The sequence below is a fragment of the Neoarius graeffei genome, chromosome 26, assembly GCF_027579695.1.
Source record: "Neoarius graeffei isolate fNeoGra1 chromosome 26, fNeoGra1.pri, whole genome shotgun sequence".
NCBI classification, from domain to species: Eukaryota; Metazoa; Chordata; class Actinopteri; order Siluriformes; family Ariidae; genus Neoarius; species Neoarius graeffei.
In genome coordinates, this window is record NC_083594.1 from 7,248,637 (window position 1) to 7,266,774 (window position 18,138).

The following is an 18,138-nucleotide window of genomic DNA, read 5'->3' on the forward strand; positions in this document are numbered from 1 at the left end:
TACGCAATAACGTTGAAGAAATTTGCAGAAAACCACCAGGTCGTTTTCTCATAAACAAACCAGCGCTGACGTAGGATTCAGAAGGAGGCGTCCCGCACATACGTGACGTCACGACAATCAGTGTTTGCCGGGAAATCCAAATGCCAAGTTTTTTCAGAGGCGGACCAATTCGCCTCAAATGGCTCGATTTCAACTGAATTTTTCTGGGATTGCGCAAGGTAAAAAAAATTGCACAAAATGCAAAATGTGACAGATATTTGACCAAAGTTTAATATAAAATAGGAGAATTACATTGATCTTGCGCCTGAATTTACCCGTGATATGCACTTTAAAGATTCTGACTGCAGAGTTGAATTCTGGGTAAAATGTTCTATTTCTATTGCTGTTGGAGTTTCGAGATGTTTCGCTGCTGCACACACACACATGCACACACACCGTGTATGTAAATATTTCGCTGAGATAAAAAGCATCCCGCATGTTAAGGCCTCTGCATGCTCTTGCGACAAGGCTTTCGCAGACAGCTTTTCGCAGACAGTTGTAATTTATCGTTGAGCGGGGAGTAATAGGCGTGCGCGATGTTATTCACCGGCACAACGCAAGGGGGCGCGAAGTCGCTAGGAGTAGTTGGTGGGTGTGGTTAGTGGAGTGTTTATTCTCCGGTTACTTATAATGACTAGAACTGGAGTCGTATAGATGTCCGTACTTCCTCAATCAACCGCTCTTCATGCTGCTCCATCTTCGCTCGTGTTTTTAAAAATGCCGGTCGTGAAAACAAACCAAACCGGGAAAGTAGGGAAGCGGAAGTGCGTGTACAGCAGATGTAGAGTGGACCAATCAGAGCCCTCTTGTCTGCGACGCTGTCTGCGAGGCTTCTGCAGTGGTCACAATTTTTGGGAGGTGCGCGCAGAGCGTCTGCGAAGGTGGGGGGGCTACGCAGACACTGTCTGCGACGCTGTCTGCGAGGACTGGGTTGTCAGCATAAATTGGCCTTTACAATTCTGGAGATTGCTGAAGCAAGTGAGCAACAAAATCACGTGACCACCGTGGGGCGTGTTTGACCTACTTTTAACCAAAACAAGTCCGCGTGGGAAAACATGGTGGACTCGGCTCTCCCGCCAGCGGAAAAGAAAAGGAAAGCCTTCCTAGTGAGTGCAACTGCAAGATAGAGCAAGCTTAGATGACATTTTTCTGGACAGAAAACTAAATCATTCTAGCTAGCGCATAGCTATCTTAGCCTTAGAATGCATGCGCTCGACTCCACGGTAGCGAGTATGGAGTTATACACCGAATGTTTTGATCTTACAGAGAAAGAAATGATGTGCTCGTCTTTTGTTTCACGGATCTATTCGTGAATCTCAACCACAAATTACATCCCTGCGACTCAGAACTCTCCGAGGTCGATGCAGAGTCACAGTGTTTTCTGCGCGCCGCCATCTTGGTGTGACCCAGTTCCATAATTATGCTAATAAGGGCGGATTCACACCTACGTTGTTTGGTCCGGACCAAATGACCAAACGAACCAAATTTCCCTTGGTCCGGACCTTTTGGGTTGGTCTGAATACAAACCACCGAACTCTGGTCCGGACCAAACAAGCGGACCGAGACCGAGCTGCAAGGTCGGACTCGGTCCGGACCAAAGGAACCCTGGTGCGGATCTTTTGGAGGTGTGAAAACAGACCGGACCTAATCCGACAGTTTTGCTTTTTTGTACCTCGGGAGCTTCCGTCGTTTGTCGAGCATTATGGGAAACAGAGTCTTGACACTCCACCGCAAAGTGCAAACACTGTTTCGGTTGTCAAGGGTCGTTCAGTCACCAGTGGTAGGCGAGTACAAAAAATGAGTAGGGGGCAAACGTGGGCCGAGGAAGAAACACGTACCCTTGTGGATATATGGGCAGATGTCCACATATCTGAGCTTTTGGAGAGAACACACAAAAATGCCGACGTGTTTGCTGTATTCAGTGAGAAAATGAAGGAGAAGGGGTTCACGCGCTCCCCAGAACAATGTCGGCTAAAAGTGAAGAAACTCCGTCAGACCTACATTAAAATCAGGGACATTCTTTCAAAAAGTGGCGGTACTAGCGACGCAAAAAAGAAATTCATCTATTGCATGAAGAGCCAGAACTGTCACAACATGATGTGCGCTCATCAGCACTATCCTCCGTAGCCGCCTTGCCCTTTGTCGTCGTCGTTGATAAATTACTTGTGCAACAGCATAGTAATCGCACAATTGTGAAAACAGTAAAAACTGGAAAAAACATACAGTATAGCTTTGATGACATTAAAAAGAATAACAGCACGGAAAGCCTCCATGACTACTTTTGAACTTAACGCTTTGTGCGCGTGTCGTCTCTGACCAATAGCTGAACGACCTCAGGGCGCGTGGCTTTGTTGACAGATTTTGGTCCGCTTACTAAAATGTACAGTGTGAAAGCGAACCGCACCAAAATGAAAAAATAAAAAAAACATTTGGTTCGGACCAAAGCAAGTGAACTATCGAACTATCCTGGTCTGAATACACCCTTAGTTAAAGCTCCTCGCGTTCGGCTATTTCTGTAGGGCCGTCCTGTTTACCTCAAGAAGGAGGAAAACGGTTCCAAAATGGAGAAAAAAAAAAGCCCTCAGGACATGTGGATCACATTTTGTCCACCCCATATTGTTCTTGCAAGACATAAGAAAATGCAATGCATAATAAAAAAAACCCCTGAAAATTTCAGATGACTTTGCAGTCTGTACGTTGTTTTAAAGGTGCGGTTTGTAATTTCTTAAAATATGTCTTAACCTGTAACAGTCATATTATTTTAAAGCTGCCTTGAAAAACTGCCATGTCCAAAATTTTTATGCAGTAGATTTTGCTAGTTTCTTTGTTTCATCATGCTGTTTCCATTTTTCCGGCCCAGAAATTGAAAATAGCTTCACTTCAGCTAGAAACACTGCTCTGCCTCGTTTCCCTGAAAGGCAACTCGTGCAGTTCACTTAGCTCGTTTTCCCATGTTTTAAATCGTTTGTTTCATCAACAGTAGAGGGCTGTAAATGTTACAGACTGCTCCTTTAATGTGTGATTTTCAGTTGCAAGTCCTGAAGCAGTATCTGGATGGTGGTGGGAATGTTCTTGCAATGCTCGGAGAAGGAGGAGAAGTGAAATACGACACTAATATCAACTTCCTCCTGGAGGAGTTTGGTATCATGGTGAACAGCGGTGAGCGTCAGGACTACATATGCAAATTAACAGCGTAGTTAACCGACGTCCGTCGAGATGTCCAGATGATTCCTGTTGTTTCACTTTTCCAGATGCCGTCGTGAGAAATGTTTACTATAAATACTTCCATCCTAAAGAAGCGCTCGTGTCCAATGGGGTTCTTAACAGGTCATTTATTTTTCATGAGTTAAAACAACTCGCTGATTACAGAGTTAGGAGGCCAAATACATGCTAATGAATTCATCGTGTCTCACAGGGAGATCAGCCGTGCAGCCGGGAAAGTGGTAACAGGAATCATTGATGATGAAAACCCGGGTAACGATACGCAGTAAGTCCTCACTCACTCACTCACTCACTCACTCACTCACTCACTCACTCACTCACTCACGCTGTGCCACAGTGTGTATGGAGCACTTGCATGTGACGTCACAGCCGATCCAGATTGTGACAGACGCCATCTTGTCGGTCAAACGCCATATTCCGCCTTCTACTTCTGCTTCTACTTTTACTTCTACCTTTTCTTCTGGAAAATCCTACTATATACAATTCTACTACAACGGCTGCGGCTACAAGCTCTCCCTACCTGTGCACGTTTTTTATGTTTTTTGTGTGTATTTTTGCGTGTTGTTCGTCTGTACCGGACTTCAATATCCACTACAACCGTATGGACTTACTGGACATTGGTTTCCAGCAGAAAATGACGGTTTGTAGCGATTTCCATCGCATGCACAACATTCCGGACGAGAAAAAAAAAAAACATTCCGGACGAGATAGCGAGACCAGCGGGGTCTCCGTGGATTGTTATCGGAAGCAAAGCGAGGGAGGCGGCGCCGGGAGCGGAAGCAAAAGCGAGGCTGCAGAGCCGGCCTGTTGACTAAGCTCAGAAAACAGCTACTCAAACCTCCACTGCTAAGCCTCTCTCTCTCCAACGCCAGATCCATGGTAAACAAAACGGACGATTTGGAATTACAGCTGGAATTACCTTATTCTATTCTATAATCGGCTGGTCAGTGCATCTAGTATCAGTTTGCTCATCTTCAGTAGTCACAGATCATGAAATACTGTTTATTCAATCAATACATTACAGTTCAGTTCTGAATAATTCTGTAAAATAACAGGATTTTACGCAAACCTTTGCATAATATACTGAAGTACAATATTTATTCTTGGAAGATTAAATTTTCATGCCATTTTATACTTCTATAAACATTAGCGCTTTTTTTTTTAAAGGTCCCATGGCATGAAATTTTCACTTTCTGAGGTTTTTTAACGTTAAAATGAGTTCCTCTGACCTTCTTAAGTCACCCCAGTGGCTAGAAATTTCATAATGTGTAAACCAAACTATGCCCAACATTTGAGAATGGCGCGTCAAAACGGCGCGTTGATAAGCTCTTCCCTTTACTACGTCAGCAAGGGAGATGATCCCCACGCCCCCCCTCTGGATTCCCACCCACTGTATGGATTGCCCCGCCCAGTTGTAGTGAGGAGACCATATGGCCCTTTTCCACTACCCTTTTTCAGCTCGCTTCAGCCCGACACGGCTCACGTTTCGACTATCTAAGAACAGCACGACTCAGCTCGCTTCAGCCCTGCTTAGCACCCAAAACTCGCACGGTTTTGGAGTAGGGCTGAAGCGAGCCAAACCGAGCCGAGTGGGGCTGGGGGCGTGAGCAGACACTCCCCTGTGCACTGATTGGTGAGGAGGAGTGTCCTCACATGCCCATACACGCCCCGCGAGCACGCTGGGATCTGTAAACACCGTAAACCCGGAAGAAGAATAATTACGAGAATTATGAAGCCTTATGCGCCTCGCCTCATCTATACGCTCTTGCCAGTATCTGTTGCCGTTGTCGGTGACAACAAGCCACAGCACCAAGACCAGCAACACTAACGACTCCATGTCCTCCATGTTTATTGTTTACTCTCCGGGTTGTGAGACTACCGCTTAAAAGGTCACTGATGTCACTGTTTGCGCCGCCTAACGACATCACGTGACGTCCACCCACTTTCGCTAACTCCACCCAATGTGTCCACCCACTTCCAGCCAGCACGGTTCAGCGCGGTTGTAGTCGAAATACAACTCCAACAGCCCCGCTCAGCTCGACTCAGCCCAACTCAGCCGCGTTGGTAGTGGAAAAGCAGCAATAGAGGACACAACAACATGGCATCACCTAAGCGAGCAAAACATGGAAATTGCGCTGTACATGGATGTGACAACACAGAAAAGAGTCTGTTTTTACTGCCGACGGGAGAGCCCCTGAAGACGTAGTGGCTTAATTTTATTTACTCCAATAATACGCCGTCGAGTCTACCTAAGACGGTGTATGTTTGTTGGAAGCATTTTCCTGATGAATGTTTCCACAACTTGGGACAGTACAGGGCAGGTTTTGCACATCAACTGTCACTGAAGCCTGGGTCCGTACCAAGCATCCCTGCCGCATCAGCAACAAACACCGAACAAGTAAGTGTATAACTGGTCGTTTTGCCGTGTTTTAAAATCGGTGCGTTAGCCTAGCAATGGCTACATTAGCTGTGCAGCTAACCGCTTCCTGCAGTTAGCCAGGTAATCTGCGCTACAAAACTAAAAAGCATGCAGCATGCTCTGTTAAACTGAGTTTAGTCTGGAAATTGACTGTAACTTATGAGCTTATGTTTGACTATTGCTCCGCAATGCATGTCTTCTGTTGGATAAGCGCTATGTTGTTGTAGTTGCTGCTTCTATCCTCTTTGGTTATGGAGTGCGTGTTCAAGCCTAGGGTATTATACGTTCGTAAACTACCACTCCGAACACTCTCACTCTCTGTTCTCTGTGTCACGTTGAGTTTACGAAAGGAGTCCGAGGGAGAACGGGGTTTTGTCTTAGCAGCGTGGCTACAGGCGCTGATAGCAGCGAGTATGTGTGTGCGCAGCTTGGTCAAGCCCCTCCCCCTCCCCCCATGGCCCGCCCCCACCCTCTACCCTTCCCCGCCTCCTGCTTCTCATTAGCAAAACGACGCACTGGGAAAAGCGCTGAAATGGGGCTTTCTCCCAGGAGGCTATATTTACGTGCCGAGGGTTCATTTCGAGAAAGGCTGCGGATATAACATCCGGAAACCTCCACGAGCCCGTTTAAAGCATCAACAAACCACCATGCCATGGGACCTTTAAATCACGTAACATCTCAAACATGCCTTCAATTTAACTGGCTTTATTATACGCAGAACCTATGAAACCCCATTTAATACTGAAGCACAAAAAGCCCCTGTTAATGCGGGTCAGAAATGATTTAATAACACCACATTTTAAAGGTGCAATATGCGTTTTGTTTTTTTAAATGATACTTGTACAAATAACCTGGAAAATACAATTGTGCTCATAAGTTTACGTACCCTGGCAGAATCTATGATTCTTTGACCATTTTTCAGAGAATATGAATGATAACACAAAAACATCTTTCCCACTCATGCTTAGTGGTTGGGTGAAACCATTTATTGTCAAACGACTGTGTTTTCTTTTTTTAAATCATAATGACAACAGAAACTACCCAAATGACCCTGATCAAAAGTTTACATACCCTGGTGATTTTGGCCTGATAACATGCACAGAAGTTGACACAAATGGGTTTGAATGGCTACTAAAGGTAACGTCCTCACCTGTGATCTGTTTGCTTGTAATCAGTGTGTGTGCATAAAAGCTGAGTGAGTTTCTGGGATCCAGACAGACTCTTGCATCTTTCATCCAGCCACTGACGTTTCTGGATTCTGAGTCATGGGGAAAGCAAAAAATTGTCAACGGATCTACGGGAAAAGGTAGTTGAACTGTATAAAACAGGAAAGGGATACAAAAAGATATCCAAGGAATTGATGATGCCAGTCAGCAGTGTTCAAACTGTGAGTAACAAATGGAAAATCAGGGGCTCTGTTAAAACCAAACCACGGTCAGGTAGACCAACAAAAATTTATGCCAAACAGCACAGAGACAAGCCTCAAAACTTCTGGAACAAGGTAATTTGGAGTGATGAGACCAAAATTGAACTTTTTGGCCACAACCATAAACGTTACATTTGGAGAGGTGTCAACAAGGCCTATGATGAAAGGAACACCATTCCTACTGTAAAGCACGGAGGTGGATCGTTGATGTTTTGGGGATGTGTGAGCTACAAAGGCACAGGAAACTTGGTCACAGTTGAAGGAAAGATGAATGCAGCACGTTATCAGGAAATACTGCAGGCAAATTTGCACTCATCAGCCCGGAAGCTGCGCATGGGACGTACTTGGACGTTCCAACATGACAACGATCCAAAACACAAGGCCAAGTCGACCTGTCATTGGCTACAGCAGAACAAAGTGAAGGTTCTGGAGTGGCCATCTCAGTCTCCTGACCTCAATATCATCGAGCCACTCTGGGGAGATCTCAAGCGCGCAGTTCATGCAAGACAGCCCAGGAATTTACAGGAACTGGAGGCTTTTTGCCAAGAAGAATGGGCAGCTTTACCATCTGAGAAAATAAAGAGCCTCATCCACAACTACCACAAAAGACTTCAGGCTGTCATTGATGTTAGAGGGGGGAATACACGGTATTAAGTACTGGGTTATGTAAACTTTTGATCAGGGTCATTTGGATGTTTTTTGTTGTCATTATGATTTAAAAATAGAAAACACAGTTGTTTATCAATAAATGGCTTCACCCAACCACTAACCATGAGTGGGGAAAAAAGTTTTTGTGTTATCATTCATATTCTCTGAAAAAAGGCCAAGAAAGCAAAAATTCTGCCAGGGTATGTAAACTTATGAGCACAACTGTATATAGAATATGATTAAAAATAATGATTTACGCATCGGCTTCGGCACAATGGGATTAAACGGCTGAGAAAAAACACTTATGGCCCTTTCCCACTACCCTTTTTCAGCTCACTTCAGCCCGACACGGCTCGAGTTTCGACTAACTTAGAGCAGCACGTCTCAGCTCGCTTCAGCCCTACTCAGCACCCAAAACTCGCACGGTTTTGGAGTGGGGCTGAAGCGAGCCAAAGCGAGCCGAGTGAGGCTGGGGGCGTGAGCAGACACTCCCCTGTGCACTGATTGGTGAGGAGGAGTGTCCTCACATGCCCACACACGCCCCGCGAGCACGCTGGGATCTGTAAACACCGTAAACCCGGAAGAAGAATAATTACGAATTACGAGAATTTCTGAAGCGTTATGCGCCTCGCCTCATCTATACGCTCTTGCCAGTATCTGTTGGCGTTGTCGGTGACAACAAGCCACAGCACCAAGACCAGCAACACTAACGACACCATGTCCTCCATGTTTATTGTTTACTATTCGGGTCGTGAGACTACCGCTTAAAAGCTCACTGATGTCACTGTTTGCGCCGCTTAACGACATCACGTGACGTCCACCCACTTTCGCTAACTCCACCCAATGTGTCCACCCACTTCCAGCCAGCACGGTTCAGCGCGGTTGTAGTCGAAATGCAACTCCAACAGCCCCGCTCAGCTCGACTCAGCCCAACTCAGCACGGCACGGCTCAGCCCAACTCAGCCGCGTTGGTAGTGGAAAAGCGGCATTAGAAAACTGACTTCTGGTCTGGGATGCATGTTTGTGTCTGGAGGGGCCTCTTGTCACTTTTTTTTTTTGAGACAATTTATTGTACAGACCCTCATCAACCCTGGGGGTGGAGTTTTGGGAACATGGGTGGGAATGGTGGTGGGCTCAGGGGTTTAAAAAAGTAATTCAGTTGTTGAATCCACCTCCAGAACTAAATTTTGAAGGAAAAAATACTTACCGTACCTTTAATCAATCAATTATTTACTTTTTTTTTACTTTATTTACATCACATTTAAGAACTAACATGGTTGAAGTTAAAATACAATAAAATAAATGCCATATCATAAATTATATGCAGTTGTTCTACATTTGAAAGTGGATTTTTGAAGATCATATTCTTATTCAGTTAAGGTGTTCAGGATTTTGTTAATTGTTGTGTAAAATTTAGTAGTAAACTGGCATGCATGGTATTTATGTACAGTGGTGCTTGAAAGTTTGTGAACCCTTTAGAATTTTCTATATTTCTGCATAAATATGACCTAAAACATCATCAGATTTTCACACAAGTCCTAAAAGTAGATAAAGAGAACCCAGTTAAACAAATGAGACAAAAATGTTATACTTGGTCATTTATTTATTGAGGAAAATGATCCAATATTACATATCTGTGAGTGGCAAAAGTATGTGAACCTCTAGGATTAGCAGTTAATTTGAAGGTGAAATTAGAGTCAGGTGTTTTCAATCAATGGGATGACAATCAGGTGTGAGTGGGCACCCTGTTTTATTTAAAGAACAGGGATCTATCAAAGTCTGATCTTCACAACACATGTTTGTGGAAGTGTATCATGGCACGAACAAAGGAGATTTCTGAGGACCTCAGAAAAAGCGTTGTTGATGCTCATCAGGCTGGAAAAGGTTACAAAACCATCTCTAAAGAGTTTGGACTCCACCAATCCACAGTCAGACAGATTGTGTACAAAATGGAGGAAATTCAAGACCATTGTTACCCTCCCCAGGAGTGGTCGACCAACAAAGATCACTCCAAGAGCAAGGCGTGTAATAGTCAGCGAGGTCACAAAGGACCCCAGGGTAACTTCTAAGCAACTGAAGGCCTCTCTCACATTGGCTAATGTTAATGTTCATGAGTCCACTGTCAGGAGAACACTGAGCAACAATGGTGTGCATGGCAGGGTTGCAAGGAGAAAGCCACTGCTCTCCAAAAAGAACATTGCTGCTCATCTGCAGTTTGCTAAAGATCACATGTACAAGCCAGAAGGCTATTGGAAAAATGTTTTGTGGACGGATGAGACCAAAATAGAACTTTTTGGTTTAAATGAGAAGCGTTATGTTTGGAGAAAGGAAAATACTGCATTCCAGCGGAAGAACCTTATCCCATCTGTGAAACATGGTGGTGGTAGTATCATGGTTTGGGCCTGTTTTGCTGCATCTGGGCCAGGACGGCTTGCCATCATTGATGGAACAATGAATTCTGAATTATACCAGCGAATTCTAAAGGAAAATGTCAGGACATCTGTCCATGAACTGAATCTCAAGAGAAGGTGGGTCATGCAGCAAGACAACGACCCTAAGCACACAAGTCGTTCTACCAAAGAATGGTTAAAGAAGAATAAACTTAATGTTTTGGAATGGCCAAGTCAAAGTCCTGACCTTAATCCAATCGAAATGTTGTGGAAGGACCTGAAGCGAGCAGTTCATGTGAGGAAACCCACCAACATCCCAGAGTTGAAGCTGTTCTGTACGGAGGAACGGGCTAAAATTCCTCCAAGCCGGTGTGCAGGACTGATCAACAGTTACCGCAAACATTTAGTTGCAGTTATTGCTGCACAAGGGGGTCACACCAGATACTGAAAGCAAAGGTTCACATACTTTTGCCACTCACAGATATGTAATATTGGATCATTTTCCTCAATAAATAAATGACCAAGTGTAATATTTTTGTCTCATTTGTTTAACTGGGTTCTCTTTATCTACTTTTAGGACTTGTGTGAAAATCTGATGACGTTTTAGGTCATATTTATGCAGAAATCTAGAAAATTCTAAAGGGTTCACAAACTTTCAAGCACCACTGTATATCCATTGTTTTCCATTGCAAATACTTACTAATGGTCGTTTGTGCTACACTCAGGGCGCTCACGTTCGTGTACCCGTATGGAGCTACGCTGAGCGTTATGAAGCCTGCAGTGGCGGTCCTGTCCACCGGTTCCGTGTGTTTCCCTCTCAACAGACCCGTTCTGGCCTTCTCTAAGGTCCAGGTAACTGAAAACATAGCGTCTCCTCTCTTCTTGTGCAACATGAGCTTCAATAATTGCATTTGGTGAATTGATCCGTAAAACAGTTCATGTATCCGTGTGTTTGTGTCAAAGAAGAACGCAGGCAAGCTGGCGGTGCTGGGTTCATGCCACATGTTCAGCGATCAATACCTGGACAAGGAAGAGAACAGTAAAATAATGGTGAGATTTCAGCCGTCTTTATGGTTTGTTGTGTGATTATTCCTTATATTACACTGTTTTATGTCCATTTTCTCCATGGTACAGGATGTCGTGTTCCAGTGGCTGACGTCCGACAACATTCACCTGAATCAAATAGATGCCGAAGATCCTGAGGTGAGAGAGATCCGGATTCACACAGATCGTCTGTTTATTCCTCGTTTTATTTCATCAGATGCATTTCTATTGACCACTTGTGAGCAGATTTCATAACAGCACCATTAATCCTGCTTGCTTACATTTGCATTTTTAATAATTCCTCATCTCATCTCATTATCTCTAGCCGCTTTATCCTGTTCTACAGGGTCGCAGGCAAGCTGGAGCCTATCCCAGCTGACTACGGGCGAAAGGCGGGGTACACCCTGGACAAGTCGCCAGGTCATCACAGGGCTGACACATAGACACAGACAACCATTCACACTCACATTCACACCTACGCTCAATTTAGAGTCACCAGTTAACCTAACCTGCATGTCTTTGGACTGTGGGGGAAACCGGAGCACCCGGAGGAAACCCACGCGGACACGGGGAGAACATGCAAACTCCGCACAGAAAGGCCCTCGCCGGCCACGGCGCTCGAACCCGGACCTGCTTGCTGTGAGGCGACAGCGCTAACCACTACACCACCGTGCCGCCTAATAATTCCTTTTATGTTCAATTTTTTTTTTCACATTTTAAAATGCAGTCATTGAAAATTTAGATGTCAGTTCATCTGCTTAGAGAGATTATAATTGCTATTACAAACAAACAAGCAAATAAATAAGTTAATTAATTATACCCGAGCCAATATTTTCTCTAATATATGTATACAGTACTGTGCAAAAAGTCTGAGGCATATGTAAAGAAATGGCTTAAAAATAATGAAATGAACGCTACGTTCACACTGCAAGGCTTAATGCTCAATTCCGATTTTTTTGTGAAATCCGATTTTTTTGTGAGGTCGTTCACATTAACAAATATATGCGACTTGTATGTGATCCTCAGTATGAACGAAAAGCGACCTAAAAGTGTTCCGCATGCGCATTGCAGGATACGACGACGTCACACGCAGTGAGCATGGCCAGTGTTTACGGAAGTAAAACCGCCCGGTTGCGGTAGGACTCATCCAATCTAGCTTGAATAGCTGCATCCCCCCAAATGGAAATCAGCTCCCTAACCTCTGCGTCCTTCCATTGAGAAGATTCAGAACCTTCACAGCCCGAAGCGTCCCTCGCATTGATGTCATGCGCAGGGGCGCAGATACGTTTTTTGAACTGGGGGGGACAAAAAACTGGGGGGGACAAAGCTGCCAGCAAACCAACCCCGATATGCCTGTCAAACTTGTTTTGGGTTACCATAGCAACCAAGCTCGAGCTCGCAACCTGTGCAGTCTGCGCAGCTCAACCAACCGAATATCAGTCTTTGTTTTATGTGAGTTGTTGCAACTATGTATACACTGCTGTGCACCTCAATAAACCGAATGGTAATTAGTCTTTTGATTTTTCCGTGAGGTTTGCCTTATGCAAAGAAAGACAGCATAGACGTTTTTTCCTCCCTGTAAGTGGGGGGACCGAGCGAGGTGAATTTAAATCTGGGTGGGACGAGTCCCACCCTCTATCTGCGCCCGTGATTATGCGCCATGTTGTTGTAACTTTTTTTGAGAGACCCGCCACCTACTTCAGCGCAGAATAGTGACGTTTGTGGCTTGTTGATGACGTGTAAGTCGGATGAATGCGACCTGGCGGTTCAGACTGAAGTCGCATATGAAAAGAGCGGATAGGAATCGGAATTAGGACCACATATCCAAACGGCCTGGGTCGGATTTGAAAAAATCGGATCTGTGTCGTTCATATTGTCAATAAAAGATCGGATACAGGTCACATATGGGCGAAAAGATCGGATTTGAGTCACTTCAGCCTGCAGTGTGAACGTAGCCGAAATGTTTCAACATTAAAAGTAGTATAAACAGTAATCAGTCAGCCATAATAAATTAACGGCATTTTTTCACTCAGGGTACACATTTGGAGAAATAAGATGTTCTGCAGGTGTATTTAACAAAATACGTCAAGTTTCTTGTATTAAACTTATATTAAACATTAGTGTCATCGGATCACCACAGAGAACACTTTTTAAATTTTGTTTCCATGTTGATTCTTTCATTTTTTATGCCTTTTTGGTCCATTTTAGGGCTGTTTTGGCATGTTCTACTGTTCCACTGTACATTGAACTACAGTTAGGTCCATAAATATTTGGACAGAGACAACATTTTTCTAATTTTGGTTCTGTACATTACCACAGTGAATTTTGAACAAAACGATTCAGATGCAGTTGAAGTTCAGACTTTCAGCTTTAATTCAGTGGGTTGAACAAAATGATTGCATAAAAATGTGAGGAACTAAAGCATTTTTAAACACAATCCCTTCATTTCAGGGGCTCAAAAGTAATTGGACAAATTAAATAATTGTAAATAAAATGTTCATTTCTAATACTTGGTTGAAAACCCTTTGTTGGCAATGACTGCCTGAAGTCTTGAACTCATGGACATCACCAGACGCTGCGTTTCCTCCTTTTTAATGCTCTGCCAGGCCTTTACTGCAGCGGTTTTCGGTTGCTGTTTGTTTGTGGGCCTTTCTGTCTGAAGTTTAGTCTTTAACAAGTGAAATGCATGCTCAATTGGGTTGAGATCAGGTGCCTGACTTGGCCATTCAAGAATATTCCACTTCTTTGCTTGAATAAACTCCTGGGTTGCTTTGGCTTTATGTATTGGGTCACTGCCCATCTGTATTATGAAACGCCGACCAATCAGTTTGGCTGCATTTGGCTGGATTTGAGCACACAGTATGTCTCTGAATACCTCAGAACTCATCCGGCTGCTTCTGTCCTGTGTCACATCATCAATAAACACTAGTGACCCAGTGCCGCTGGCAGCCATGCATGCCCAAGCCATCACACTGCCTCCGCCGTGTTTTACAGATGATGTGGTATGCTTTGGATCATGAGCTGTACCACGCCTTTGCCATACTTTTTTCTTTCCATCATTCTGGTAGAGGTTGATCTTGGTTTCATCTGTCCAAAGAATGTTCTTCCAGAACTGTGCTGGCTTTTTTAGATGTTTTTTAGCAAAGTCCAATCTAGCCTTTTTATTCTTGAGGCTTATGAGTGTCTTGCACCGTGCAGTGAACCCTCTGTATTTACTTTCATGCAGTCTTCTCTTTATGGTAGATTTGGATATTGATACGCCTACCTCCTGGAGAGTGTTGTTCACTTGGTTGGCTGTTGTGAAGGGGTTTCTCTTCACCATGGAAATTATTCTGCGATCATCCACCACTGTTGTCTTCTGTGGGTGTCCAGGTCTTTTTGGATTGATGAGTTCACCAGCGCTTTCTTTCTTTCTCAGGATGTACCAAACTGTAGATTTTGCCACTTCTAATATTGTAGCAATTTCTCGGATGGGTTTTTTCTGTTTTCACAGCTTAAGGATGGCTTGTTTCACCTGCATGGAGAGCTCCTTTGACCGCATGTTTTCTTCACAGCAAAATCTTCCAAATGCAAGCACCACACCTCAAATCAACTCCAGGCCTTTTATCTGCTTAATTGAGAATGACATAACGAAGGAATTTCCCACACCTGCCCATGAAATAGCCTTTGAGTCAATTGTCCAATTACTTTTGGTCCCTTTAAAAACAGGGTGGCACATGTTAAGAAGCTGAAACTCCTAAACCCTTCATCCAATTTTAATGTGGATACCCTCAAATGAAAGCTGAAAGTCTGGACTTTATGTCCATGTCCATTATATAACTATAACTTGAATATGTTTCAGTAAACAGGTAAAAAAAACAAAATTTGTGTCAGTGTCCAAACATATATGGACCTAACTGTATATAACATCATACAAAGTCCCACATTTCTAGTGCATTTTGTGCTATAAGATTGATATGAAATGATAATGCAGTATCTCTGCTTAATTTAATATATGCATATAAAGGAGTCATTTATCACCTGGCAAAAATTTTGCAGTTCTTTGATAATGTGTCCGTCGTTATGCCAAATGACGTTTTTTGGTCAGTGTTCTCAAAAAGGAACCCAAAAATTCAATCACCGATTCTTTTAATGGTATCCATTTTGATAGTTTCAACCTCTATATATGTCGGAATAACGCACAGAAAAATTTTGTTGACTGTAAGGCACCGACACCTTTCAGCGTTCGTTGAAAATGTTCACTGGGATAATGGAAAAAGTAATGCAGCCCTCTCTAAACTCGGGGTTTAATCAGGGTTAAAGAATTTCCCAGAATGTTTTTATAATTACCATGAGAAGTAAAGGTAGAAAAATGCCTTTAGTCATTACAGACTTGAAGTAATTGCACTGAGTAGTGGTTTAATTGAGAAATGTAGTCTCCGTAGCCCATGTAGTCTCCGTAGCCCCCAATTCTTCGTTAGGCATTTCTTCGTTAGAAAAGATATTTGATTCTGTGCTCACTGCCATACAAATTGTATTTCATAATATTTCCAATAAAATATATCTAGCTATACCTTTAAATCTTTCTTTTTTTATTCTGTGGAAAAAAATATGCACTGGTGTCGTCTCCGTAGCCCCCACCAATTCACTGAAACGGTGGTCTTGATCAACAGGCCATATCTTCTGAATCAGATGAGGATACCTCATGAAATTTTCACACTGTAATGTTAAGATATATGGAAACAAAATGCACTGACTAAAAATCTGAAAACTAAACTTTCAAAAAATGACCATTTTGGAACAGAAATGTGTACCCGGAGTGAAAAAATGCCGTAAGCAAAGTCAATATTTGGTGTGAGACGACCCTTTGCTTAAAAAAAAAAAAAAAAAAAATTATATATATATATATATATATATATATATATATATATATATATATATATATATATATATATATATTAGTCTGAGGTCCAGTGAGTGCAGTTTTATGCGGAAATGAGCTGTAGGTTTTACTGAGCATCTTCCAGAACCAGCCACAGTTCTTCTGGACACTTTGACTGTCACACTCGCTTCTTCATTTTGCACCAAAAATTTTCCAGCAGCCTTCATTATGATTTCTTTTTTAATCTGAAAAGTGCTCTGTTATGTACGGAAGAGCGATAGTGCCACTAAGAAATACATATGGTTTTTTTTAATTTCTGAGAAAGAAACTCAGAATTTTTGAGATTAAAGTCAGAAATTTCGAGAAAAAAGTCAAAAATTTCGAGAAACAATCTCAAAACTTTTGAGAAAAAAAGTCAAAAATTTCAAGAAAAAAGTCAAAAATTTCGAGAAACAATCTCAAAACTTTTGAGAAAAAAGTCAAAAATTTCAAGAAAAAAGTCAAAAATTTCGAGAAAAAAAGTCAAAATTTTTGAGAAAAAAGTCAAAAGTTTTGAGAAAATAAACTCGAAATTTTCGAGAAAAAAGTCACAAATTTAGGCTACCAGGAAGCACCAGGTCATTCAGAGCTGACGGAGACTTAGTCTGTGTGGCAGCGGGGGCGTGGTCAAGCGCCGGTCTGTGACAGGAGGGCGGAGTCAGGGAAGGCAAGTGGCAGAATCACTACAGCTGATGTCAGTTAACCTGTGTTTGTGTGTGTCTTCCCAGTGACCGCGCCCTACTTAAAGAGGGAGAGCAGAGGAGCTCATCCCCGAACCAGACGCCGGTTGTGTGTGTGTGTCTGTTAGTCACTGGATGTTTCACTGAAAAGTGTGGCAATAAAAGCGGTGGAGCACAGAGGACGGCAGGACAGAGATCAGGTTCGCAAACACGGCTTTTATTGCCACACTTTTCAGTGAAACATCCAGTGACTAACACAGACACACACACACAACCGGCGTCTGGTTCGGGGATGAGCTCCTCTGCTCTCTGCTTTCCCTCTTTAAGTAGGGCGCGGTCACTGGGAAGACACTCACAAACACAGGTTAATTGACATCAGCTGTAGTGATTCTGCCACTTGCCTTCCCTGACTCCGCCCTCCTGTCACAGACCGGCGCTTGACCACGCCCCCGCTGCCACAGTCTGCTACTACTGTGTTTAGTGCTGCTGAAATGGACGACTTAATCAAATGTTATTTCAGGATTGGGTTTTGCTTGTTATGTAGTGGTTCTGTGTTAGTCTCTAGCAAACAGAAAGCCGCTGCCGAGAAGTATTTGAATCTACGTGAATCACATCACCAACCGACTTCCTGTACCCCGGTTGTCACAACTCCGAATTCCATGGCTCTGGTCTCAGCCATTCATGTCTACCGGCCGCGAGTGAGTGTCACTTCCGTATGGAAGCCCGCCTTATACAGATTTCTGACTTTATTTTTTCTCGAAAATTTCGACTTTTTTCTTGAAAATTTCGACTTTTTTTCTCGAAAATTTCGACTTTAATCTCAAAAATTCTGAGTTTTTTTCTCAGAAGTTTCCAAATAAAATATAAAACCCTGGCCCTATTGCTCTGCCGTAGTTATGGAATATACTGTTCAGATACAAACTTTTTCTTTTTTTCTGTAACCTTTATTTTTGTGCTGGAAAACCCCCCCCCGAACGTTTGAACTCTAAAATGTTTTCGTACTGACTCGATAATGTAGAAGTCATAAAATAGAAATCTATAACAAAGTTTCTATGAAAAAAACCCAACCCAGGGTGCCTAAGACTTTTGCACAGTACTGTATATGTATCACTAATGCAAATAAAACAGGGTGGATGCAAAACATCTGGGTTCGTAGGAAAAACGATTCCTTGTTCACCGTGCCTTTATGTAACTGCTGACATCCGAAGACATTAATCCCATCCAAATACAGCTTTACTTACCACTTAGCGAATTAATCCATGTTTATCCTGTGCATGAATCCTGTCATACAAGATTAAACAAAAATAATGGTGCGGGGAAGAGCTAAAGACTGTGTAAATAAATGTGTAAATAAACAAAAACAAGTGGCC

At 43.0% G+C, this 18,138-nt stretch overlaps 1 protein-coding gene across 3 annotated transcripts in view; it reads left to right on the forward strand.

Annotated features, from left to right (window-relative positions):
* ift52 (intraflagellar transport 52 homolog (Chlamydomonas)) overlaps nt 1-18,138 on the forward strand; it is a 44,025-nt gene that overhangs the window by 11,938 nt on the left and 13,949 nt on the right. For 2 of the 3 annotated variants that reach the window (XM_060910755.1, XM_060910752.1), the window contains exons 4-9: nt 3,069-3,198; nt 3,291-3,366; nt 3,455-3,526; nt 10,870-10,996; nt 11,108-11,194; nt 11,279-11,347. In XM_060910755.1, the coding sequence (XP_060766738.1) occupies nt 3,069-3,198; nt 3,291-3,366; nt 3,455-3,526; nt 10,870-10,996; nt 11,108-11,194; nt 11,279-11,347 (561 nt within the window). The remainder of the gene's footprint in view (nt 1-3,068; nt 3,199-3,290; nt 3,367-3,454; nt 3,527-10,869; nt 10,997-11,107; nt 11,195-11,278; nt 11,348-18,138) is intronic. The other variant, XM_060910753.1, reaches the window with a different exon arrangement.